Raw genomic sequence first — 20,079 nt, forward strand, 5'->3', positions numbered from 1 at the left:
CATTGAAGGGATGTTATGGAAATGTGCAGGTATATAAAAACAGGTCTACACATCTCATCTGTCACTATTTCTCTTGTTTTCTCCCTCCATCTCTGTCAGTTGAAGAGGGTGCGTGAGGCAGAGAGTCAGATGAAGCCCCTGTTAGATAAGTATAAGAGGATGTCGAAGAAGAATGATGACCTCCTGCAGACTTTGCAGCGCATGGAGGAGAAACTCAAGAACCTCAGCAGAGAGAACGCAGAGATGGTGAGAGAACCAGAAATATCCTCTTTTGTCTACTTTCCTTGTCATGTCTCCTTCATGATGGGAAGAGGACACCATTTGGAAGTATTTGGATACCATTTGGAAGCCGGATATGAGGGTCCTTGGCTCGCGTGCTTACAAGTGATCTGGGGTTGTGAGGCCGGTTGGACGTACTTCCAAATTCTCTAAAATGACTCTGGTGGTGGATTATGGTAGAGAAATTAACATTAAATTCTCTGGCAACAGCTCTGGTGGACATTCTAGCAGTCAGCATGTCAACTGCAGACATCTGTGGCATTGTGCTCTGTGACAAAACTGCACATTTTAGAGTGGCCTTTTATTGTCCCCAGAATGAGGTGCTCCTATGTAATGGTTATTTTTAATCAGCTTCTTGATGTGTCACACCTGTCAGGTGGATGGTTTATATTGGCAAGTGAGAAATGCTCCCTAACAGGAATGTAAACTAATTTGTGCACAACATTTGAGAGAAATAAGCTTCTTGTGCATATGGAACATTTCTGGGATCTTTTATTTCAGCTCATGAAACATGAGCGTTTTTTATATTTTTGAACAGTATACATTGTACAGTAGGTACCATTTGAGATTTGTAATTGCTCTGTGAAATGGAGGGAAAGGGAGACCTCCAGTGGCCATTGAGAAAAATCATCAAGATGATTAGGTAGCAGCATCTGTGTGACTGCAGTATTTGCAATTCTCCTTGATTACAAAGTCACCTTGCACAACTTAAAGTTACGTTATGTTTCAGGAAATCCTGTCTCTCTTGACCTCACTGCTCGAGTTGCCTAACCCTGAGAATGTCCTCCCTCCCTCCCTCCCTCTCAGAAGGAGAAGGCGCACTCTCGTTCCCAGCAGCCCCAGCAGCTGAAGAGGCCTACCTCCCTGACAGACCTAAGCCACGCCCACGAGGAACAGGAAGTGGAGTTCCTCAAGCTGCAGGTTGCCGAGCAACGAGGCATCATCGACGAACTCACGCAGGTTAGGGAGACGGACACACAGACATTCACACTGCAGTTTATCTGATCTTTAAATCACCCGAGCTTCCAAATAACAGGGCATTGACAGATCCTTATTGTAGTGAGATTAGTGAATCAGGCAGCCAACTAGCTCATAAACAAAGAGGGGGCCATTTTGTTGAATTTTACCAGAGCACATTGAAACAGTAGGATAAAATGGGTGCCGTTAGGGTCAGTGAACTGTTGGGTAACATGTTGGTCCTCTGTACACCTGGGCTGCCCTCCAGACCCTCACCACCCACCCACCACCCTCTCTCTCTCCTTTCTAATCACCTTAAATCAGAGCCTTGCTGAAAATTCACTCATTTGCATGATGTTCTGCTGGCTCCTTGCCTTTGATTTAAGGTGTTGTACACAACTCTTTGTCATAATCTCTTGACCCTGCTTCTGTTGAGAATCCTACTCGTCTCACTTTTTAACATGGGTGCATTTTGACAAGCCTAAATCACACCGTATTCCGATTCTGTCTCCAGTAATTCACACGCAGGGGATGATAGATGGCCTAGATTAGTGCAATTAGTTTGTCAGGTTAAGGATCAGTCCCACATCAAACAAAGCATTCTCATACGTACACAATGCATGTGGTGTGGAGTCAAAATCCTAAACTGTCCTCTGCTCCTTTTTGGCACAGGAACGTGACAGACTGATGCTCTGCAAAAATAACCGAAGAAAAACCCTCAAACTACCACCTAAAGTAGGACTACTGCTCCCTTTGCCCTTCTGTCTGTGTGTTTGTGTTTGTATACGTGGGTTTTTTGTTTTCTAGCACTAGGTGTTTCTTTGTTGTGTTCTCTATCTCTGGTCACACACTGTTGATCCTGTGGTGTTGTCACTTAGCAACTGTCTCTTCCCATGATGCCGATGCACTGGTTCTGTGTAATTGGGCTCAATGGAGAACTATGTGTGTTTTTGTTTTGTCTTTGTGTAGTTTGTGTGCGCGCAACTGTGTGACTGTGTGTGTTTATAATTGGGCTCATAGGGGAACGATGACACCTGTTGTTCAGCTCAGAATGATAGGTAGATAAGGTGTTGATGAGGAGGCACGATTAGCGCAATTGGGCTGGGTTCTCAATAGAGTTTGCAGAGTCAGTGATGTATGTTAAGCGAGAAGGTGATGGAAGATTCAACACACTCACTGCATCTATAACTGGAGCTAGCTGTTGGGTCTCTCACTCTGAAACGGAAAACGGCGACAGGAACGCTCCACTCTCAAACCGGGAGGGTTATTGAGACTATTAACCTCAAACCGAAAACGTCAATTAGGACTCTCAAACTGGGAATGGAACAGAACACACTTATGGAAAGAGTTTGACTGGAATGGAAAAGTATTCCACTGCTACCTCGCAGGCCTGCAGACGATCTTAAAGATCATCCAGTTTTTTTTTTTTCTCCCTTTGGGAGGAGTGAATGCTAGTTAACACTCCTCTCTCGCTCCGTCTTTGTCTGCGGAGTGCGCGACTGAGACACGGTTGTGCGTCAGAGCTCAGTGCTCGAGGACTGGCACGTACAGTGTAGATTGCCTTGGAAGATACTAGATTTGTTGGGGGGGGGGGGGTTCTAGTATAACAACAGTATGTATGAGTACTTCCAGCTCATCCTCTACTTCTCCTTCTTTGTCGGCCTGTGTGCTATGGTCTGTCTCTACTTCTCTGGTTGTCAGGAGATGACCTACAAACACGATGGTAAGGACTTTATTGTAGTATAGTAACCATTTTGAGTTGACTGAGTGGATTGGACCTGAACATAATTGGGAAAGATACGGTGGTTTTAGAGAATGTTGTTGAGTCTATAACATCAATGGGAAGGATGAGATTAGCCTTTCTTTTTAGAGAATATTGTGAGGAGAGTTTTGGTTTCTAAATCCGATGGTAAGGAATATGGAAGTGATTGTTCCAAGGTTTTTTTGCTACCGATCTTCACAACCTACTCCACTTTGAAAGTGAAAGAAAAATATTAGAATGTTTTCCAAATGTAATTTGTTAATAATTGGTGGAAGCACCTTTACCTGCCGTGAATAATTTTAAATACGATTCTACCAACTCTGCACAACTCTTAGGGAAACATACTGTATATCCTTTGTTTTCAATACATTTGGTTCAATACATTTGGTTGGGAATCATTGATGGACAGCAATATTTAAACCTCGTCTCTGATATTTCCAGCAGATCCAAGTCCAGACTGCGATTGGACCATTCAACACCTCTTGAAAAGCCATTCTGGTGTGTCTTTGGCATTAAAACGTGTGTGATTTTATAGCTGAAACATGTAATTATCTCAGGGTTAGGTTTTCAAAGTTCTACAATGGGTTTTCCTCATTCTTTTTACCTGGGCTTTGCTCCTTTCATATTTATTTTGATCCTGATAAATTCCTCAGTCCCTGCCGGCGACAAGCATACATGATGCTGCCACCACAATACTAGACAATACAGAGGGTTTCACTCTGTTGTGCTATATTGGATTTGAATACCTAATCCTGGGATATAGTTTTTAAGGTTTTTATTTATTTTTTATTTTACCTTTATTTAACCAGGTAGGCAAGTTGAGAACAAGTTCTCATTTACAATTGCGACCTGGCCAAGATAAAGCAAAGCAGTTCGACAGATAAAACGACACAGAGTTACACATGGAGTAAAAACAAACATACAGTCAATAATGCAGTATAAACAAGTCTATATACAATGTGAGCAAATGAGGTGAGAAGGGAGGTAAAGGCAAAAAAAGGCCATGATGGCAAAGTAAATACAATATAGCAAGTAAAATACTGGAATGGTAGTTTTGCAATGGAAGAATGTGCAAAGTAGAAATAAAAAAATAATGGGGTGCAAAGGAGCAAAATAAATAAATAAATAAAAATTAAATACAGTTGGGAAAGAGGTAGTTGTTTGGGCTAAATTTTAGGTGGGCTATGTACAGGTGCAGTAATCTGTGAGCTGCTCTGACAGTTGGTGCTTAAAGCTAGTGAGGGAGATAAGTGTTTCCAGTTTCAGAGATTTTTGTAGTTCGTTCCAGTCATTGGCAGCAGAGAACTGGAAGGAGAGGCGGCCAAAGAAAGAATTGGTCTTGGGGGTGACTAGAGAGATATACCTGCTGGAGCGTGTGCTACAGGTGGGAGATGCTATGGTGACCAGCGAGCTGAGATAAGGGGGGACTTTACCTAGCAGGGTCTTGTAGATGACATGGAGCCAGTGGGTTTGGCGACGAGTATGAAGCGAGGGCCAGCCAACGAGAGCGTACAGGTCGCAATGGTGGGTAGTATATGGGGCTTTGGTGATAAAACGGATTGCACTGTGATAGACTGCATCCAATTTGTTGAGTAGGGTATTGGAGGCTATTTTGTAAATGACATCGCCAAAGTCGAGGATTGGTAGGATGGTCAGTTTTACAAGGGTATGTTTGGCAGCATGAGTGAAGGATGCTTTGTTGCGAAATAGGAAGCCAATTCTAGATTTAACTTTGGATTGGAGATGTTTGATATGGGTCTGGAAGGAGAGTTTACAGTCTAACCAGACACCTAAGTATTTGTAGTTGTCCACGTATTCTAAGTCAGAGCCGTCCAGAGTAGTGATGTTGGACAGGCGGGTAGGTGCAGGTAGCGATCGGTTGAAGAGCATGCATTTAGTTTTACTTGTATTTAAGAGCAATTGGAGGCCACGGAAGGAGAGTTGTATGGCATTGAAGCTTGCCTGGAGGGTTGTTAACACAGTGTCCAAAGAAGGGCCGGAAGTATACAGAATGGTGTCGTCTGCGTAGAGGTGGATCAGGGACTCACCAGCAGCAAGAGCGACCTCATTGATGTATACAGAGAAGAGAGTCGGTCCAAGAATTGAACCCTGTGGCACCCCCATAGAGACTGCCAGAGGTCCGGACAGCAGACCCTCCGACTTGACACACTGAACTCTATCAGAGAAGTAGTTGGTGAACCAGGCGAGGCAATCATTTGAGAAACCAAGGCTGTCGAGTCTGCCGATGAGGATGTGGTGATTGACAGAGTCGAAAGCCTTGGCCAGATCAATGAATACGGCTGCACAGTAATGTTTCTTATCGATGGCGGTTAAGATATCGTTTAGGACCTTGAGCGTGGCTGAGGTGCACCCATGACCAGCTCTGAAACCAGATTGCATAGCAGAGAAGGTATGGTGAGATTCGAAATGGTCGGTAATCTGTTTGTTGACTTGGCTTTCGAAGACCTTAGAAAGGCACGGTAGGATAGATATAGGTCTGTAGCAGTTTGGGTCAAGAGTGTCCCCCCCTTTGAAGAGGGGGATGACCGCAGCTGCTTTCCAATCTTTGGGAATCTCAGACGACACGAAAGAGAGGTTGAACAGGCTAGTAATAGGGGTGGCAACAATTTCGGCAGATAATTTTAGAAAGAAAGGGTCCAGATTGTCTAGCCCGGCTGATTTGTAGGGGTCCAGATTTTGCAGCTCTTTCAGAACATCAGCTGAATGGATTTGGGAGAAGGAGAAATGGGGAAGGCTTGGGCGAGTTGCTGTTGGGGGTGCAGTGCTGTTGTCCGGGGTAGGAGTAGCCAGGTGGAAAGCATGGCCAGCCGTAGAAAAATGCTTATTGAAATTCTCAATTATGGTGGATTTATCAGTGGTGACAGTGTTTCCTATCTTCAGTGCAGTGGGCAGCTGGGAGGAGGTGTTCTTATTCTCCATGGACTTTACAGTGTCCCAGAACTTTTTTGAGTTAGTGTTGCAGGAAGCAAATTTCTGCTTGAAAAAGCTAGCCTTGGCTTTTCTAACTGCCTGTGTATAATGATTTCTAGCTTCCCTGAACAGCTGCATATCACGGGGGCTGTTCGATGCTAATGCAGAACGCCATAGGATGTTTTTGTGTTGGTTAAGGGCAGTCAGGTCTGGGGAGAACCAAGGGCTATATCTGTTCCTGGTTCTAAATTTCTTGAATGGGGCATGTTTATTTAAGATGGTTAGGAAGGCATTTTTAAAAAATATCCAGGCATCCTCTACTGACGGGATGAGATCAATATCCTTCCAGGATACCCCGGCCAGGTCGATTAGAAAGGCCTGCTCGCAGAAGTGTTTCAGGGAGCGTTTTACAGTGATGAGTGGAGGTCGTTTGACCGCTGACCCATTACGGATGCAGGCAATGAGGCAGTGATCGCTGAGATCTTGGTTGAAGACAGCAGAGGTGTATTTAGAGGGGAAGTTGGTTAGGATGATATCTATGAGGGTGCCCGTGTTTAAGGTTTTGGGGAGGTACCTGGTAGGTTCATTGATTATTTGTGTGAGATTGAGGGCATCAAGTTTAGATTGTAGGATGGCTGGGGTGTTAAGCATGTTCCAGTTTAGGTCGCCTAGCAGCACGAACTCTGAAGATAGATGGGGGGCAATCAGTTCACATATGGTGTCCAGAGCACAGCTGGGGGCAGAGGGTGGTCTATAGCAGGCGGCAACGGTGAGAGACTTGTTTTTAGAGAGGTGGATTTTTAAAAGTAGAAGTTCAAATTGTTTGGGTACAGACCTGGATAGTAGGACAGAACTCTGCAGGCTATCTTTGCAGTAGATTGCAACACCGCCCCCTTTGGCAGTTCTATCTTGTCTGAAAATGTTGTAGTTTGGAATTAAAACTTCAGAATTTTTGGTGGTCTTCCTAAGCCAGGATTCAGACACAGCTAGAACATCCGGGTTGGCAGAGTGTGCTAAAGCAGTGAATAGAACAAACTTAGGGAGGAGGCTTCTAATGTTAACATGCATGAAACCAAGGCTATTACGGTTACAGAAGTCGTCAAAAGAGAGCGCCTGGGGAATAGGAGTGGAGCTAGGCACTGCAGGGCCTGGATTCACCTCTACATCGCCAGAGGAACATAGGAGGAGTAGAATAAGGGTACGGCTAAAAGCTATGAGAATTGGTCGTCTAGAACGTCTGGAACATAGAGTAAAAGGAGGTTTCTGGGGGCGATAAAATAGCATCAAGGTATAATGTACAGACAAATGTATGGCAGGATGTGAATACAGTGGAGGTAAACCTAGGTATTGAGTGATGAAGAGAGAGATATTGTCTCTAGAAACATCGTTGAAACCAGGAGATGTCATTGCATGTGTGGGTGGTGGAACTAATAGGTTGGATAAGGTATAGTGAGCAGGACTAGAGGCTCTACAGTGAAATAAGCCAATAAACACTAACCAGAACAGAAATGGACAAGACATATTGACATTAAGGATAGGCATGCTTAGTCGAGTGATCAAAAGGGTCCGGTGAGTGGAGAGGTTGGTTGGTGATTTAGACAGCTAGCCAGGGCATCGGTAGCAAGCTAGCATAGGATGGAGGTCTGTTAGCCACCCCTTACGTTCCGTCAGTAGATTAGTGGGGTTCCGTGTGGTAGAGGGGATTAATCCAAATCACACAACAACAACAAAAATAAAAACAATAGATATAGTTATAGAGGCCCAAGAAGAAAATATAATAATAATAATTAAAAAAATAATTTAAAAAAAATAATAATAAAAAAATTGTCCGATTGTCTATTCAGATAGCAGCCGGTAAGACAGCTAACGGTTAGCAGGCCGCAGATGGGCGTTCAGGTAACGTCGCGACGGAGGAGCCGGCCGAATAACTCCTTCGGGTAGATAACGTCGGCAGTCCAGTTGTGAAGGCCCGGTGGGGCTCCGCGAAGGCAGTAAAACGGGTCCGGATAGGTGACTGCAGCCCAGGTGTGATTGATGGAACTCAGGAGTGATTGACGGAGCTTGCTAGCTCCGATGGTCACACGGATAGCAGCTAGCTAGCTGTGAGATCCGGGTATGAATGTCCAGGGACATGGAGAGAAAAATTGGTCCGGTATGTTCCGTTCCGAGCCGCGCTGCGCCGTACAGAACTGGCGATAGATTTTCGAGCTAAAGGATAGCTGATGACCACAAACCGTGGTTAGCTGAATATTAACGATTTGCCAGTAAAGGAGCTAACTAGCTTCTGAACTAGCTTCTGGATTAGCTTCTGGCTAGTTTCAGGCTAGCTTCTTGGAGTTTCTGGCTAGCTTCTTGGAGGATTACAGATCTGAGGTAAATAATACTTTTTTATAAATATACATTGGTGAGGCGGGTTGCAGGAGAGTGTTTTGAAGATGAGTTGATGGAAAATAAAAATAAAATGTATGTGAAAAAGTTGTAAATATATATATATACAGGACACGACAAGACGAGGACAAAAGACGTCTGAACTGCTATGCCACCTTGGCTTGTGGTGAACAATTACACAAGTTAATGCCAATGACATAGCTTTCCAAGAGGTGTTGAGTGGTCCAGTCTCAGTCCTGACTTAAATTTGCTTGAAAGTCAGAGACAAGCTTTGAATATTGCTGTCTGTCAATGATTCCCAACCAAAATTTCCTGAGCTTGAGCATTTTTGACAAAAACAATTGATATACTGTATGTTGCCCTCAGAGTTGTGCAAGGCTGGTAGGATCTTATTCAAAAAATGATTCACAGCTGTAACGGTTCTTCCACCAAGTATTCACTCTTGCATTGATTGCATTTCTTCACACTCATCTCCATTTTGTATCAATAAAACAAAATGTCTAACTTTTAAAGTATGGAGTATGTTGTGTAGATCTGTAGGAAAATGTCATCCTTTTTAGATTTAATTTTAAGGCAACCGCATCTGATTAAGGGATGGGTAGACTTTCAGTAGGCACTAGGTGAGTGTTCTATATAAGAATGGTTGTGTGTTTTTTTGTGAGTGTGCAAGTCAATATGTTACAGATCCTCTTGCCCCCCCCCCCCCCATCTTCTCTCTCTCTCCAGAGGCATGTTGTGGAGACGTATTTTGGATTTGACGAGGAGTCTGTGGACTCTGAAACGTCCTCTCTGACCTCTTACATCACTGACCTCACGGACCGTACCCCCGCTACACCCGAGGAGGACCTGGAAGACGTAAGTGTGTGTCTGTGGCCTTTACTCAATTGGATTTGCTCAACTCCTTCATCCTCTCTCCTCCGTCCTTTCTGGGATCCTTTTGAAATGAAATAACTCTCCTTCTCCAATCGTGCGTCATCAGGGAAATAATTTTTACAGGGTGGAATCCCAAAATACATTTCTAAAGTGATGAATAAATGTAGCTGGTTGTGCAAGACATTTTATAGATAAAAAGGATAAGTAGCACATCGTTTTTAAATGTTTGCATGCTTTACTCATTCATGAAAGCAATAGCTGATTTTAAAGGGGGTGTGGCAGATTTCAAAACTCGGGAAGGATACACTTGTGCTTCCTCATAAAAAGGAGGCTATTGAGGAGGTGAGGACCGTCTTCCGTTAGCCTATTAAAGAATTGACACTCCTTGACCACTCATTGGTTTCCAGGTCACGGAAGAGCGATAAGTGAGAAAAGGTGTGTGTGTGTGTGTGTGTGTGTGTATTTGCTGTTTAGCAGTGGTGTATTGGTAAAATAAATTGGTGTGTAAATGCTGATGGCCCTTCACTGAATAAAGTAACACTCCCTATATTTTCAATGCATTTTTCAGCTGTAAGTGGGTAAACGCTTGTGCGAATTTAATGGTGTTCAGGTGTGTGTTTGACCCTGTCTCTGTTCCTCCAGGGTGTATCTCGTGAAGAGGCAGAACTGAGGTTCAGACAGCTGACCAGAGAGTACCAGGCTCTCCAGCGGGCCTACGCCCTCCTGCAGGAACAGGCTGGGGGGTCGCACGACGCTGAGAGAGAAGCCAGGGTTAGTAGCTTTAACCTTTGACTCCTACCCCTTTATGACCCCTAACACCTTCCCCTAAAATCTATCCATAAACTCCGGATGTGACCATCACTGTCTCAAAACATGAGTACAATATTTAATGTTCTTTGTTCTTGAAGGGCTGCAGGATGTACAGGCTTTTGTTCCAGCCCAGCACTAACTCTATTCAACTAATTTGACTCTGGCCTCTGTTCCTGTTCCCGCAGAACCGTGAGCAGTTGCAGGTGGATCTAATAGGCTGCAAGGCAAAGATTGGCGACCTGGAGAAGGCATTAGCCGAGAGGGGGCAGGTAAAGGAGGAAAAAGGGCGGGGAGAAGACTGGGCGGTCTCTTTGCTGCTCCGCTCTGATTGACCCTGCTGCTTGTCTGTCTGGGGGCTTTGCTTTTGGCCTGGTGCTATGCCGACCGGATCTGCTGCAGAATCCTGTGATGTCGCTCTGATGTCACAACTCTGCCCTATTTGCATGCTCCAACCATTGTTGACACTGGAAAAGAGCCAATCGGCATTAGATCTACTCATGATCAAATTGATGGAATGTTACGTCACGCCAAACAAATCCACCAATCATACCAAATTATACCATTTACAGACATGACTATGACAGACACAAGGTTGATTAAAAAACTATTATAATAATCACATTATGTGGAAATCAGCTTACTACATTCCTCTAAAGATATGTCAATTTGATTATTTCCATGTTTTAAGCAATCACATTTGTAAAATCACAGAGTGAAATATATATATATATAGTGAAGACTATCTGGATTTGGGGTCAAAACCAATGGATAGCGAATGCAGATCGCATAAGTGTTCAATCTGATTGTTGAATGCTCAGAATGATTTCATTCGATTGAACAGATCTAAGACTGGGCAGCGTTTCACAGAGGTCAGAACTCCTAGCTACCTCCTGTCATTCTCTATTACCTGTTGCATACGTCACATTGGTTTACTGCGTGTTACCGTTTTGTTCCACTGTGGCCTTGTTGCAATGCTCGCACATCTAAGGGGGGGGCTCAATATTCCTGTTCCTCTGATCTGCATGTTGTTCACTGTAATACTGGTGGTGCTTCCTCTCTGTTTTCATTTTTTGTTCAATAAAGCCATGCTACACCACTTTCCTCTGTTTGTCTTATGCTGTTCACGGTTTGAAATCATTGTTTCACTTATTTTGGGCTCGTGAATCTTTGTTGTAAAGCAGCTCAGGTAGAGGCTGGATCTGTTAGGGTTTTGGTGCTTTATGTATGTTCAGTATCCCTTCTGGGTGGCATGGTTCTCTTTTTCTCCCCTGTGATTCTGTGTTGTGATGCTTTTGTTTTCGTCTGAGACGTGTGTGACTGTGTATGTTTCTCCAGGACTCTAAGTGGGTGGAGGAGAAGCAGTACCTCATCAGGGCCAATCAGGAACTCCACGACAAGGTAAGACGCCTCCTACTTCCTCTGTCACTCAACACTGTCCTGTGAGCCATCTGGAAGGAAAGAACACGAGGATGTGGCACATTTTGAGTGTGTACTTTAATATGTGTGTGTGTGTGTGTGTTTGTAGATGTGTGTGTTACAGCAGGCTGAGTCGAAGCTGCAGGCAGAGGTGCAGGACTCGAGGGACCAGAATGAGCTGCTGGAATTCAGAGTGCTAGAGCTGGAAGTAAGAGAGTGTACGACCATCAAACTGTCCCCAGGGGGTGACACCGGCCTGCACACCCGACGCAGGACCTACATACAGTGACCAGAATACAAACACACACACACACACACACACACACTACTGTGCTTCAACCCATTATATGTTCCCTGTATTTACTCATTTTGCTTTCTGACTGCCTTACCATCCCCACTGAACTGGAAACTTGTATTTTTGAAGTTGAAAGATGTACAAGAATGTTGTCTTAAGTGAGATGAATATAAATTTGTATGGAATAAAATGTATTTAAGTTCACCATCCACCCCATCTTTGTTCATTTGTCTCCCCTCCCTGCATGTAGATCTTAAGTTTGATTTACTTTCATAAACAAATGTATGTTTATTTCAGTTTTATACACGACTTTCAAACCATTAGTCACACATGTCCTGGATTTTTTTGACATGTTCTCAACAGAATTGACTGCATAGCTTTCCACCTTTTCAGGTTTCACTTGTTTCAATCACACTGCCTCCAACAACTGATATAGGATCAGTGTCTTTTGTTATGACATCATAGAGTATATACTCTATCACTTCAAGATGAGATCAACTCATAATACACAGACTCCTAAGGAAGGGTGGACCCATAACGGACCCAAAGATCTTCAGTCACTTGCACACTCGTACATTTGAATATGTTTTAAAACCCCATTTGCTTTGGTTTGAGTCGCCATTAAAAACATGTTTCTCCACCCACCTTATTTGGACAGATTCTGAGCATGCTCTCCTCATCATGTAAGTACTGTACATCATTCAGTTCAGTTCCCAACCATGACCCATTCACTTAACACTCTCACTCACCAACCTACCCAATCAGAATGTTCGTTGGATTGTGCTGTCTCTCTTTAGGGGGCTGACTTTTTGTGGCACATGAAGTGGATGGGGAGGATTGTGTGTGTGTACGAGGGTGGGGTTAACTGTCTGTGTTGTCCAATAGGAGAGGGAACGCAGGTCTCCTGCCATGGGCTTCCACATGACCACCTTCCCAGAGAACACCAACAGCGCTCTGCAGATATACTGTCATCAGGAGGGCATCAAGGTATCTCTCTCTCTCTCTGTCTGTCTCGCTCCTCCCCTCTCTCTCTCTCCTTATATGAACTGGATGTGTGAACCCTCTTTAGGATGTGGTTATTCCAGATCTGATGAAGAAGCTGGATATCCTGGGAGATAATGGGGTGAGTTCACATTAGTCTCCACTCTTCCTAATGCTCTTAGTAAAACTCACACGGTTAATTTTACTTCTCAATTAAAACCTTAAATAATTTCATTCCCCCCCCCGTCCTCTATCTCTTTATTTTCTCCTCTTCCTCTCCAGAACCTGCGTAATGAGGAGCAGGTTGTCGTCATTCAGGCGAGGACGGTTCTCTCAATGTGTGAGAAGGTCAGTCTCTCTCCTCCTCATCGCCACTCAGCCTGCCTTTACTGACACCTACTGGTCATATTCATTATCTACTGTGGAATTCATTCTCTCTCTCTCTCTCTCTCTCTCTCTCTCTCTCTCTCTCTCTCTCTCTCTCTCTCTCTCTCTCTCTCTCTCTCTCTCTCTCTCTCCATAGTGGTTAAAGCAGATAGACAGCACAGAGGCAGCCCTGACCCAGAAGATGATTGACCTGGAGAATGAGAAGGTGAGAGGAAAAAGACAAACTGAACACGCATCAGTGGTTCTTCTACAACTTCCACATATGGTACACGACACCGTTGTCTTGATGTGAAATCATATCGTGTGATGTCAAATCCTGGGATGTCATATCCTCTGTGCTGTGGCTGTTCCAGGACCTGTTCAGTAAGCAGAAGGGCTTCCTGGAGGAGGAGCTGGACTACAGGAAGCAGGCCCTGGATCAGGCCTACATGGTACGACACAGCAGCACGATGGGACAAGAGGGTTTACTCTACATCTGTCTCCTGCTTGTAGGAACATGGGTGGTTGTCCTCTGTAGCTCAGTTGGTAGAACATGGTGCCTTTAATGTTACGATAGTGGGTTCGATTCCTGGGACCGCCCGTATGTAAAAATGTATCCACACATGACTAAGTCACTTTAGATAAAAGCATCTGCTGGATGGCATATATTGTTCTAATATTATAAAAATCCAATGGTCATTATATTATCAAGCACCAGTTCTAATCAAGATCACATTTAGTTTTGTAAAGTGCGAGCATGTTGTAGGCCTTCATCTAGACACACTGTCAGCCCTCTAGCTGATGTAAACCCATCAAACATCACGAACCCAGAGACCAAACCCTGTTTGAGTTTGTGTTGTCGGGATACTGCATCTTTTACCTCAATGAATCCCTGTTTGCACTGGGTACTAAAGGACAGAAAGAGACATGCCCTACTGAGTGGGGAAGTATGGCTGAGCGTTCACTGTTCAGACATATCCCTAGTACTTTAAGACTCAATGCCTGAGGGAAATGTGTGATTCTAATGAGAAGGTGTTTTGGAGGGAACAAACGTAGGCTATAGATGTGTGAATGCCTGAGTACGGAGTAAAGGCATATAAACAGCCCATATGTTTTATGTTCTTCAAATCCCTAACTGGATTCAAGACTCACTGCCACCATATAGTGGGGCAAAAAAAGTATTTAGTCAGCCACCAATTGTGCAAGTTCTCCCACTTAAAAAGAGGCCTGTAATTTTCATCATAGGTACACTTCAACTATGACAGACAAAATGAGGGGAAAAAATCCAGAAAATCACATTGTAGGATTTTTTATGAATTTATTTGAAAATTGTGGTGGAAAATAAGTATTTGGTCACCTACAAACAAGCAAGATTTCTGGCTCTCACAGACCTGTAACTTCTTCTTTAAGAGGCTCCTCTGTCCTCCACTCGTTACCTGTATTAATGGCACCTGTTTGAACTTGTTATCAGTATAAAAGACACCTGTCCACAACCTCAAACAGTCACACTCCAAACTCCACTATGGCCAAGACCAACGAGCTATCAAAGGACACCAGAAACAAAATGTAGACCTGCACCAGGCTTGGAAGACTGAATCTGCAATAGGTAAGCAGCTTGGTTTGAAGAAATCAACTGTAGGAGCAAATATTAGGAAATGGAAGACATACAAGACCACTGATAATCTCCCTCGATCTGTGGCTCCACGCAAGATCTCACCCCGTGGGGTCAAAATAATCACAAGAACGGTGAGCAAAAATCCCAGAACCACACGGGGGGACCTAGTGAATGACCTGCAGAGAGCTGGGACCAAAGTAACAAAGCCTACCATCAGTAATACACTACACTGCCAGGGACTCAAATCCTGCAGTGGCAGACGTGTCCCCCTGCTTAAGCCAGTACATGTCCAGGCCCGTCTGAAGTTTGCTAGAGAGCATTTGGATGATCCAGAAGAAGATTGGGAGAATGTCATATGGTCAGATGAAACCAAAATATAACTTTTTGGGTAAAAACTCAACTTGTCGTGTTTGGAGGACAAAGAATGCTGAGTCGCATACAAAGAACACCATACCTACTGTGAAGCATGGCGGTGGAAACATCATGCTTTGGGGCTGTTTTTCTGCAAAGGGACCAGGATGACTGATCCGTGTAAAGGAAAGAATGAATGGGCCATGTATCGTGAGATTTTGAGTGAAAACCTCCTTCCATCAGCAAGGGCATTGAAGATGAAACGTGGCTGGGTCTTTCAGCATGACAATGATCCCAAACACACCACCCGGGCAACGAAGGAGTGGCTTCGTAAGAAGCATTTCAAGGTCCTGGAGTGGCCTAGCCAGTCTCCAGATCTCAACCCCATAGAAAATCTTTGGAGGGAGTTGAAAGTCCGTGTTGCCCAGCAACAGCCCCCAAAACATCACTGCTCTAGAGGAGATCTGCATGGAGGAATGGGTCAAAATACCAGCAACAGTGTGTGAAAACCTTGTGAAGACTTACAGAAAATGTTTGACCTCTGTCATTGCCAACAAAGGGTATATAACAAAGTATTGAGAAACTTTTGTTATTGTCTAAATACTTATTTTCCACCATAATTTGCAAATAAATTTATAAAAAAATCCTACAATGTGATTTTCTGGATTTCTTTTCTCATTTTGTCTGTCATAGTTGAAGTGTACCTATGATGAAAATTATAGGCCTCATCTTTTTAAGTAGGAGAACTGACTAAATACTTTTTGCCCCACTGTAAGTCAAATCAAATTGTATTGGTCACATACACATGGTTCGCGGATTTTAATGCGAGTGTAACAAAATGCTTGTGCTTCTAGTTCCGACAATGCTCCCTCTGCTGTTTCCTGAAGTCCATGATCATCTCCTTTGTTTTGTTGACGTTGAGTGAGAGGTTATTTTCCTGACACCACACTCCGAGGGCCCTCACCTCCTCCCTGTAGACCGTCTCGTCGTTGTTGGTAATCAAGCCTAAAACTGTAGAGTCTTGAAACTTGATGATTTAGTTGGAACCGTGCTTGGCCACGCAGTCATGGGTGAAAAGGAGTACAGGAGAGGGCTGAGAACGCACCCTTGTGGGGCCCCGGTGTTGAGGATCAGCGGGGTGGATATGTTTCCTGCCTTCACCACCTGGGGGGGGGCTGTCAGAAAGTCCAGGACCCAGTTGTACAGGGTGGGGTCGAGACCCTCGAGCTTAATGACGAGTTTGGAGGGTACCATGGTATTAAATGCTGAGCTGTTGTCAATGAACAGCATTCTTACATAGGTATTCCTCTTGTCCAGATGGGATAGGGCAGTGTCATGGCGATTGCATCATCAGTGGACCTATTGGGGTGGTAAGCAAATTGAACTGGGTCTAGGGTATCAGGTAGGGTGGAGGTGATATGCTCCTTGACTAGTCTCTCAAAGCACTTCATGTTGACAGAAGTGAGTGCAACGGGACGATAGTCATTTAGTTCAGGTACCTGAGCTTTCTTGCGAACAGGAACAATGGTGTCCATCTTGAAGCATGTGGGGACAACCGACTGGGATAGGGAGCGATTGAATATGTCCGTAAACATACCAGCCAGCTGGTCTGCGCCTGCTCTGAGGACGCGGCTAGGAAGCCGTCTGGGCCAGAAGCCTTGCGAGTGTTAACACTTTTAAAGTCAGGTAACAGTAAGAATATGTAGCATTCACTTCCATTTATACATTTTATTCAGTGTTTTTTTTTGGTGTGTATTTGTGTTTTTAGTTCCACTTTATATTGTGTCAGTAGAAGCATGTATTTACATGGTAACTACACTGGCGTAATAAGACAAAGTTGTAAGTACTATGTAACAAAGTGTACTTAACACCTACACTTTAGTTACTATGCAATTGCCATGAACAACACATCATTATAGCAACACTAGATATAAAGTGGAACAGTGTTTTCCATCTATGCCATGATCACAGTGGCATGCCTGTGTGTGTGTGTGGCTGTATGACAGAGGATCGCGGAGCTGGAGGCTACGCTGTATAACGCTCTGCAGCAGGAGCCCGGGGGGCGTGCGGTGGCAGAGTCTCTGTCCGACAGGCAGAGGGAGGAGCTGGGGCTAGCCGTGGACAAACTGCGGAGGCAGATACTCAGGCAGAGCCGCCAGTATGACAGTCAGATCTTACAGGAGCGCATGGAGCTCCTACAGCAGGCCCAGCAGGTAAGGAAAGGCCTTAACCTGCAGCCGCCACAGAGAAAAGATGCAGTATCCCTCCCTCCCTCTACATGTATGAGTGTTGGTGTATTTGTATAAAGATGCAGTATCCCTCCTGCTTTTGTGTGTGTGTGTGTGAGTGTGTGTGAGTGGCTATGTTTTGTGTATCCCTCCAAATGTCAGCATTTCACAGAAGCCCTATCCAGAATTCTAATCGTCTTCATACGTCTCACCTCGCAACTAAAAGTCTTACACTCAACGTAACACGTCTTATCTTAACCTTTTTTGTTATTATTAGAAATGCAACCTTTATTTAACTAGGCAAGTCAGTTTACAATGACGCACTACCCGGGGAACAGTGGGTTTAACTGCCTTGTTCAGGGGCAGAACGAAGGATTTTTTACATTGTCAGCTCGGGGATTCGTTCCAGCAACCTTTCGGGTTATTGCCCCAACTCTCTACCTGCCGCCCTAATCTTAACCTTATTCTATCCCATTGCTTCAGAAACGAACCATCGTCTTTCTAATCTATAACACCATAACAGTTTACTAAAAACACATTCTCTGTAACTGACCTGCAGTTGAGCGAATCTTCCCAGTCAGTGGTCTCCTCCACCAGCTGTGCTGGTTGCAATTTTAGGATCTCACACTAAATCACAACCCTTAAAACAGCTCTTTTCCAGGCCCCGCCTCCTCTCTGGCTGACTCAGCTGTGGTTTTGACCTAAGCAGCTTTTAGCATTCAGGTCAGCCACGCAAATGTGATCAGTGTGCTTCCAGTGTTTCATAACTCTATCAGGAGCATAGAAATGGTATTAAATGACTCTTCGTATTTCTAATTCTATGATCAGGAGTACCTACCAGAGGATTGGGACTGTTAATGGGTCCAGTGAAGGCTCTTGGATTCCACACGGAGTGTGTTCGTCTCAAATGCCAAGTTCTTTCTCATCAGCCTGTAGTGTTTAAAGGGGCAATCTGCAGTTGCTACAAACATTTTAGTCCCTGTAATCGTAGCTCTGTCCATGAGTTTAAGAGTGGCACATTTCTCCAGCACAATCCCTCCTCTGTTATTGTTCGAACTGCAGATTCCTCCCTTTTGAAGGACGGGGAAGTTGTAGAGGGAAGCAGGGCCAGTGTAGCCAATACCAACGGTTCTAGGTTTTTACCTCTAATCTTCTTTCAGTCAACAAATCAGATCCTGGTCTTACAGGACAAAGTTCCACTCGCTCGTTGTCACGGCAGTGGGATTTTATGACTCTGCAACAGCTGCCATGGTAACATGGTAGGAGCACAGGTTTTTGGGAATATGTGGAAACAGACTCTGTTTAGCAACCATAACCATTTTGACTTCAACTGTGAAGATAATGACAGACCGTAAAGGCCACACATTACCCATGTGAACTATCGTATGCTGCGTGTCATAAGTATGACGTTGACCTCCTGAACTCTCGGTTCTGTGTTGTTTGCGTTGCAGAGAATAAGGCAGTTGGAAGACATGATTGAGATGCAAAAGAGACAAGTAAAGGAAATAGAAGAAAAGGTATATATATGTCATGTAGAGTTTCTACGTTTCATAGTGATGAATGTGGTGGAGCATGAAGACCGACTTATTTTTATTATTTTTTATTATTCAAGATAACAGTAACACTTGTCTTCTTTTCTCTCCTTTTATCACTATTTTCAAATCTTTTTTTTTTTAGTTTTTGTTCCTCTTCTTGTTTTTCTCTCTAGCTTTTATTCTTTGGCCTTAATGACACTGACATGGACCGACAACAGGTAAATGATACACACCTACACAACCGTCAGAATACTGTGTAATAACATGTATGATTTTGAGGGCCATTTGTCTGTTTTCACAGGTGCTAAGGTGCTCAGGTGGAGAGTGAGGAAGAGAAACACAACATTTTTTTTTTTTTTTTCATGCATTTATAGATGGTTCACAAACCTTATATGGCCTTTTTGATACACGTGCACTTTTGTGGAAAACATTTACCTGGAATGCAAAACAAAACCAGGACTTTGAAAAGTGAACAAATATCAGAGACATGTAAAAGAGGTATATCAGAGATTTTTTTTATTTTTTATAACGGAAATGTCCCCTACCATTTTTGGAAGTGGAACATTTAGCCAAACTCTAATGTGAGTTCTAAAAAGCAAGAACATTGTAACTGGAACTCTGAAGCAGGTCAATAAAGGAACAGAGCAACTGAGATGGAGACAGTGCCTCAGATGGATTTAGAGCCAGACAACGAAAGAGTGCAATCGTAGAGGAGGAGGAAGGAGGAGGAAGGAGAAAGAGTTGATTCAAAAAAGCAGGACGATTTCCAAACAGACGAGCCAAGTCCTGGGCATTCCCAGAAAGCTCAGTGCAGGAGGGTCTCCATGGAAACAGCTGGCGAAACGGCTGTCATGGCCAAAGTTCAATGAGCAAGAAGTGAAAGCTTTGTACTCCGGAGTAGAGCGACACCAGAGGACTACGGGGACAGAATGTGTCACCGGTCTGTGAAACACAAAGAATCCTCAATAGGTAAGTGACTTTATAAACTCTGCAAAAAAAGAAACGTCCTCTCACTGTCAACTGCGTTTATTTTCAGCAAACTTAACATGTGTAAATATTTGTATGAACACAACACGATTCAACAACTGAGACAAACTGAACAAGTTCCACAGACATGTGACTAACAGAAATGAAATAATGTGTCCCTGAACAAAGGGGTGTCAAAATCAAAAGTAACAGTCAGTATCTGGTGTGGCCACCAGCTGTGTTAAGTACTGCAGTGCATCTCCTCCTCATGGACTGCACCAGATGTGCCAGTTCTTGCTGTGAGATGTTACCCCACTCTTCCACCA

General features: G+C 44.0%; 1 protein-coding gene across 2 annotated transcripts in view; it reads left to right on the forward strand.

The window, feature by feature from the left end:
• jakmip1 (janus kinase and microtubule interacting protein 1) overlaps positions 1 to 20,079 on the forward strand; it is a 47,913-nt gene that overhangs the window by 16,664 nt on the left and 11,170 nt on the right. Inside the window, exons 7-23 of one of the 2 annotated variants that reach the window (XM_020452535.2) lie at positions 100 to 246; positions 1,087 to 1,239; positions 1,909 to 1,971; positions 9,044 to 9,172; positions 9,833 to 9,961; positions 10,186 to 10,269; positions 11,336 to 11,398; positions 11,526 to 11,624; positions 12,597 to 12,698; positions 12,781 to 12,834; positions 12,975 to 13,040; positions 13,216 to 13,284; positions 13,433 to 13,510; positions 17,031 to 17,237; positions 18,704 to 18,769; positions 18,930 to 19,005; positions 19,089 to 19,756. In XM_020452535.2, the coding sequence (XP_020308124.2) occupies positions 100 to 246; positions 1,087 to 1,239; positions 1,909 to 1,971; positions 9,044 to 9,172; positions 9,833 to 9,961; positions 10,186 to 10,269; positions 11,336 to 11,398; positions 11,526 to 11,624; positions 12,597 to 12,698; positions 12,781 to 12,834; positions 12,975 to 13,040; positions 13,216 to 13,284; positions 13,433 to 13,510; positions 17,031 to 17,237; positions 18,704 to 18,769; positions 18,930 to 18,980 (1,560 nt within the window). In that variant the 3' untranslated portion in view covers positions 18,981 to 19,005; positions 19,089 to 19,756. Of the gene's footprint in view, positions 1 to 99; positions 247 to 1,086; positions 1,240 to 1,908; positions 1,972 to 9,043; positions 9,173 to 9,832; positions 9,962 to 10,185; positions 10,270 to 11,335; positions 11,399 to 11,525; positions 11,923 to 12,596; positions 12,699 to 12,780; positions 12,835 to 12,974; positions 13,041 to 13,215; positions 13,285 to 13,432; positions 13,511 to 17,030; positions 17,238 to 18,703; positions 18,770 to 18,929; positions 19,006 to 19,088; positions 19,757 to 20,079 lie in introns of those variants that run through there. The other variant, XM_031797699.1, reaches the window with a different exon arrangement.

This window comes from Oncorhynchus kisutch, linkage group LG19, assembly GCF_002021735.2.
Source record: "Oncorhynchus kisutch isolate 150728-3 linkage group LG19, Okis_V2, whole genome shotgun sequence".
Lineage (NCBI taxonomy): Eukaryota > Metazoa > Chordata > Actinopteri > Salmoniformes > Salmonidae > Oncorhynchus > Oncorhynchus kisutch.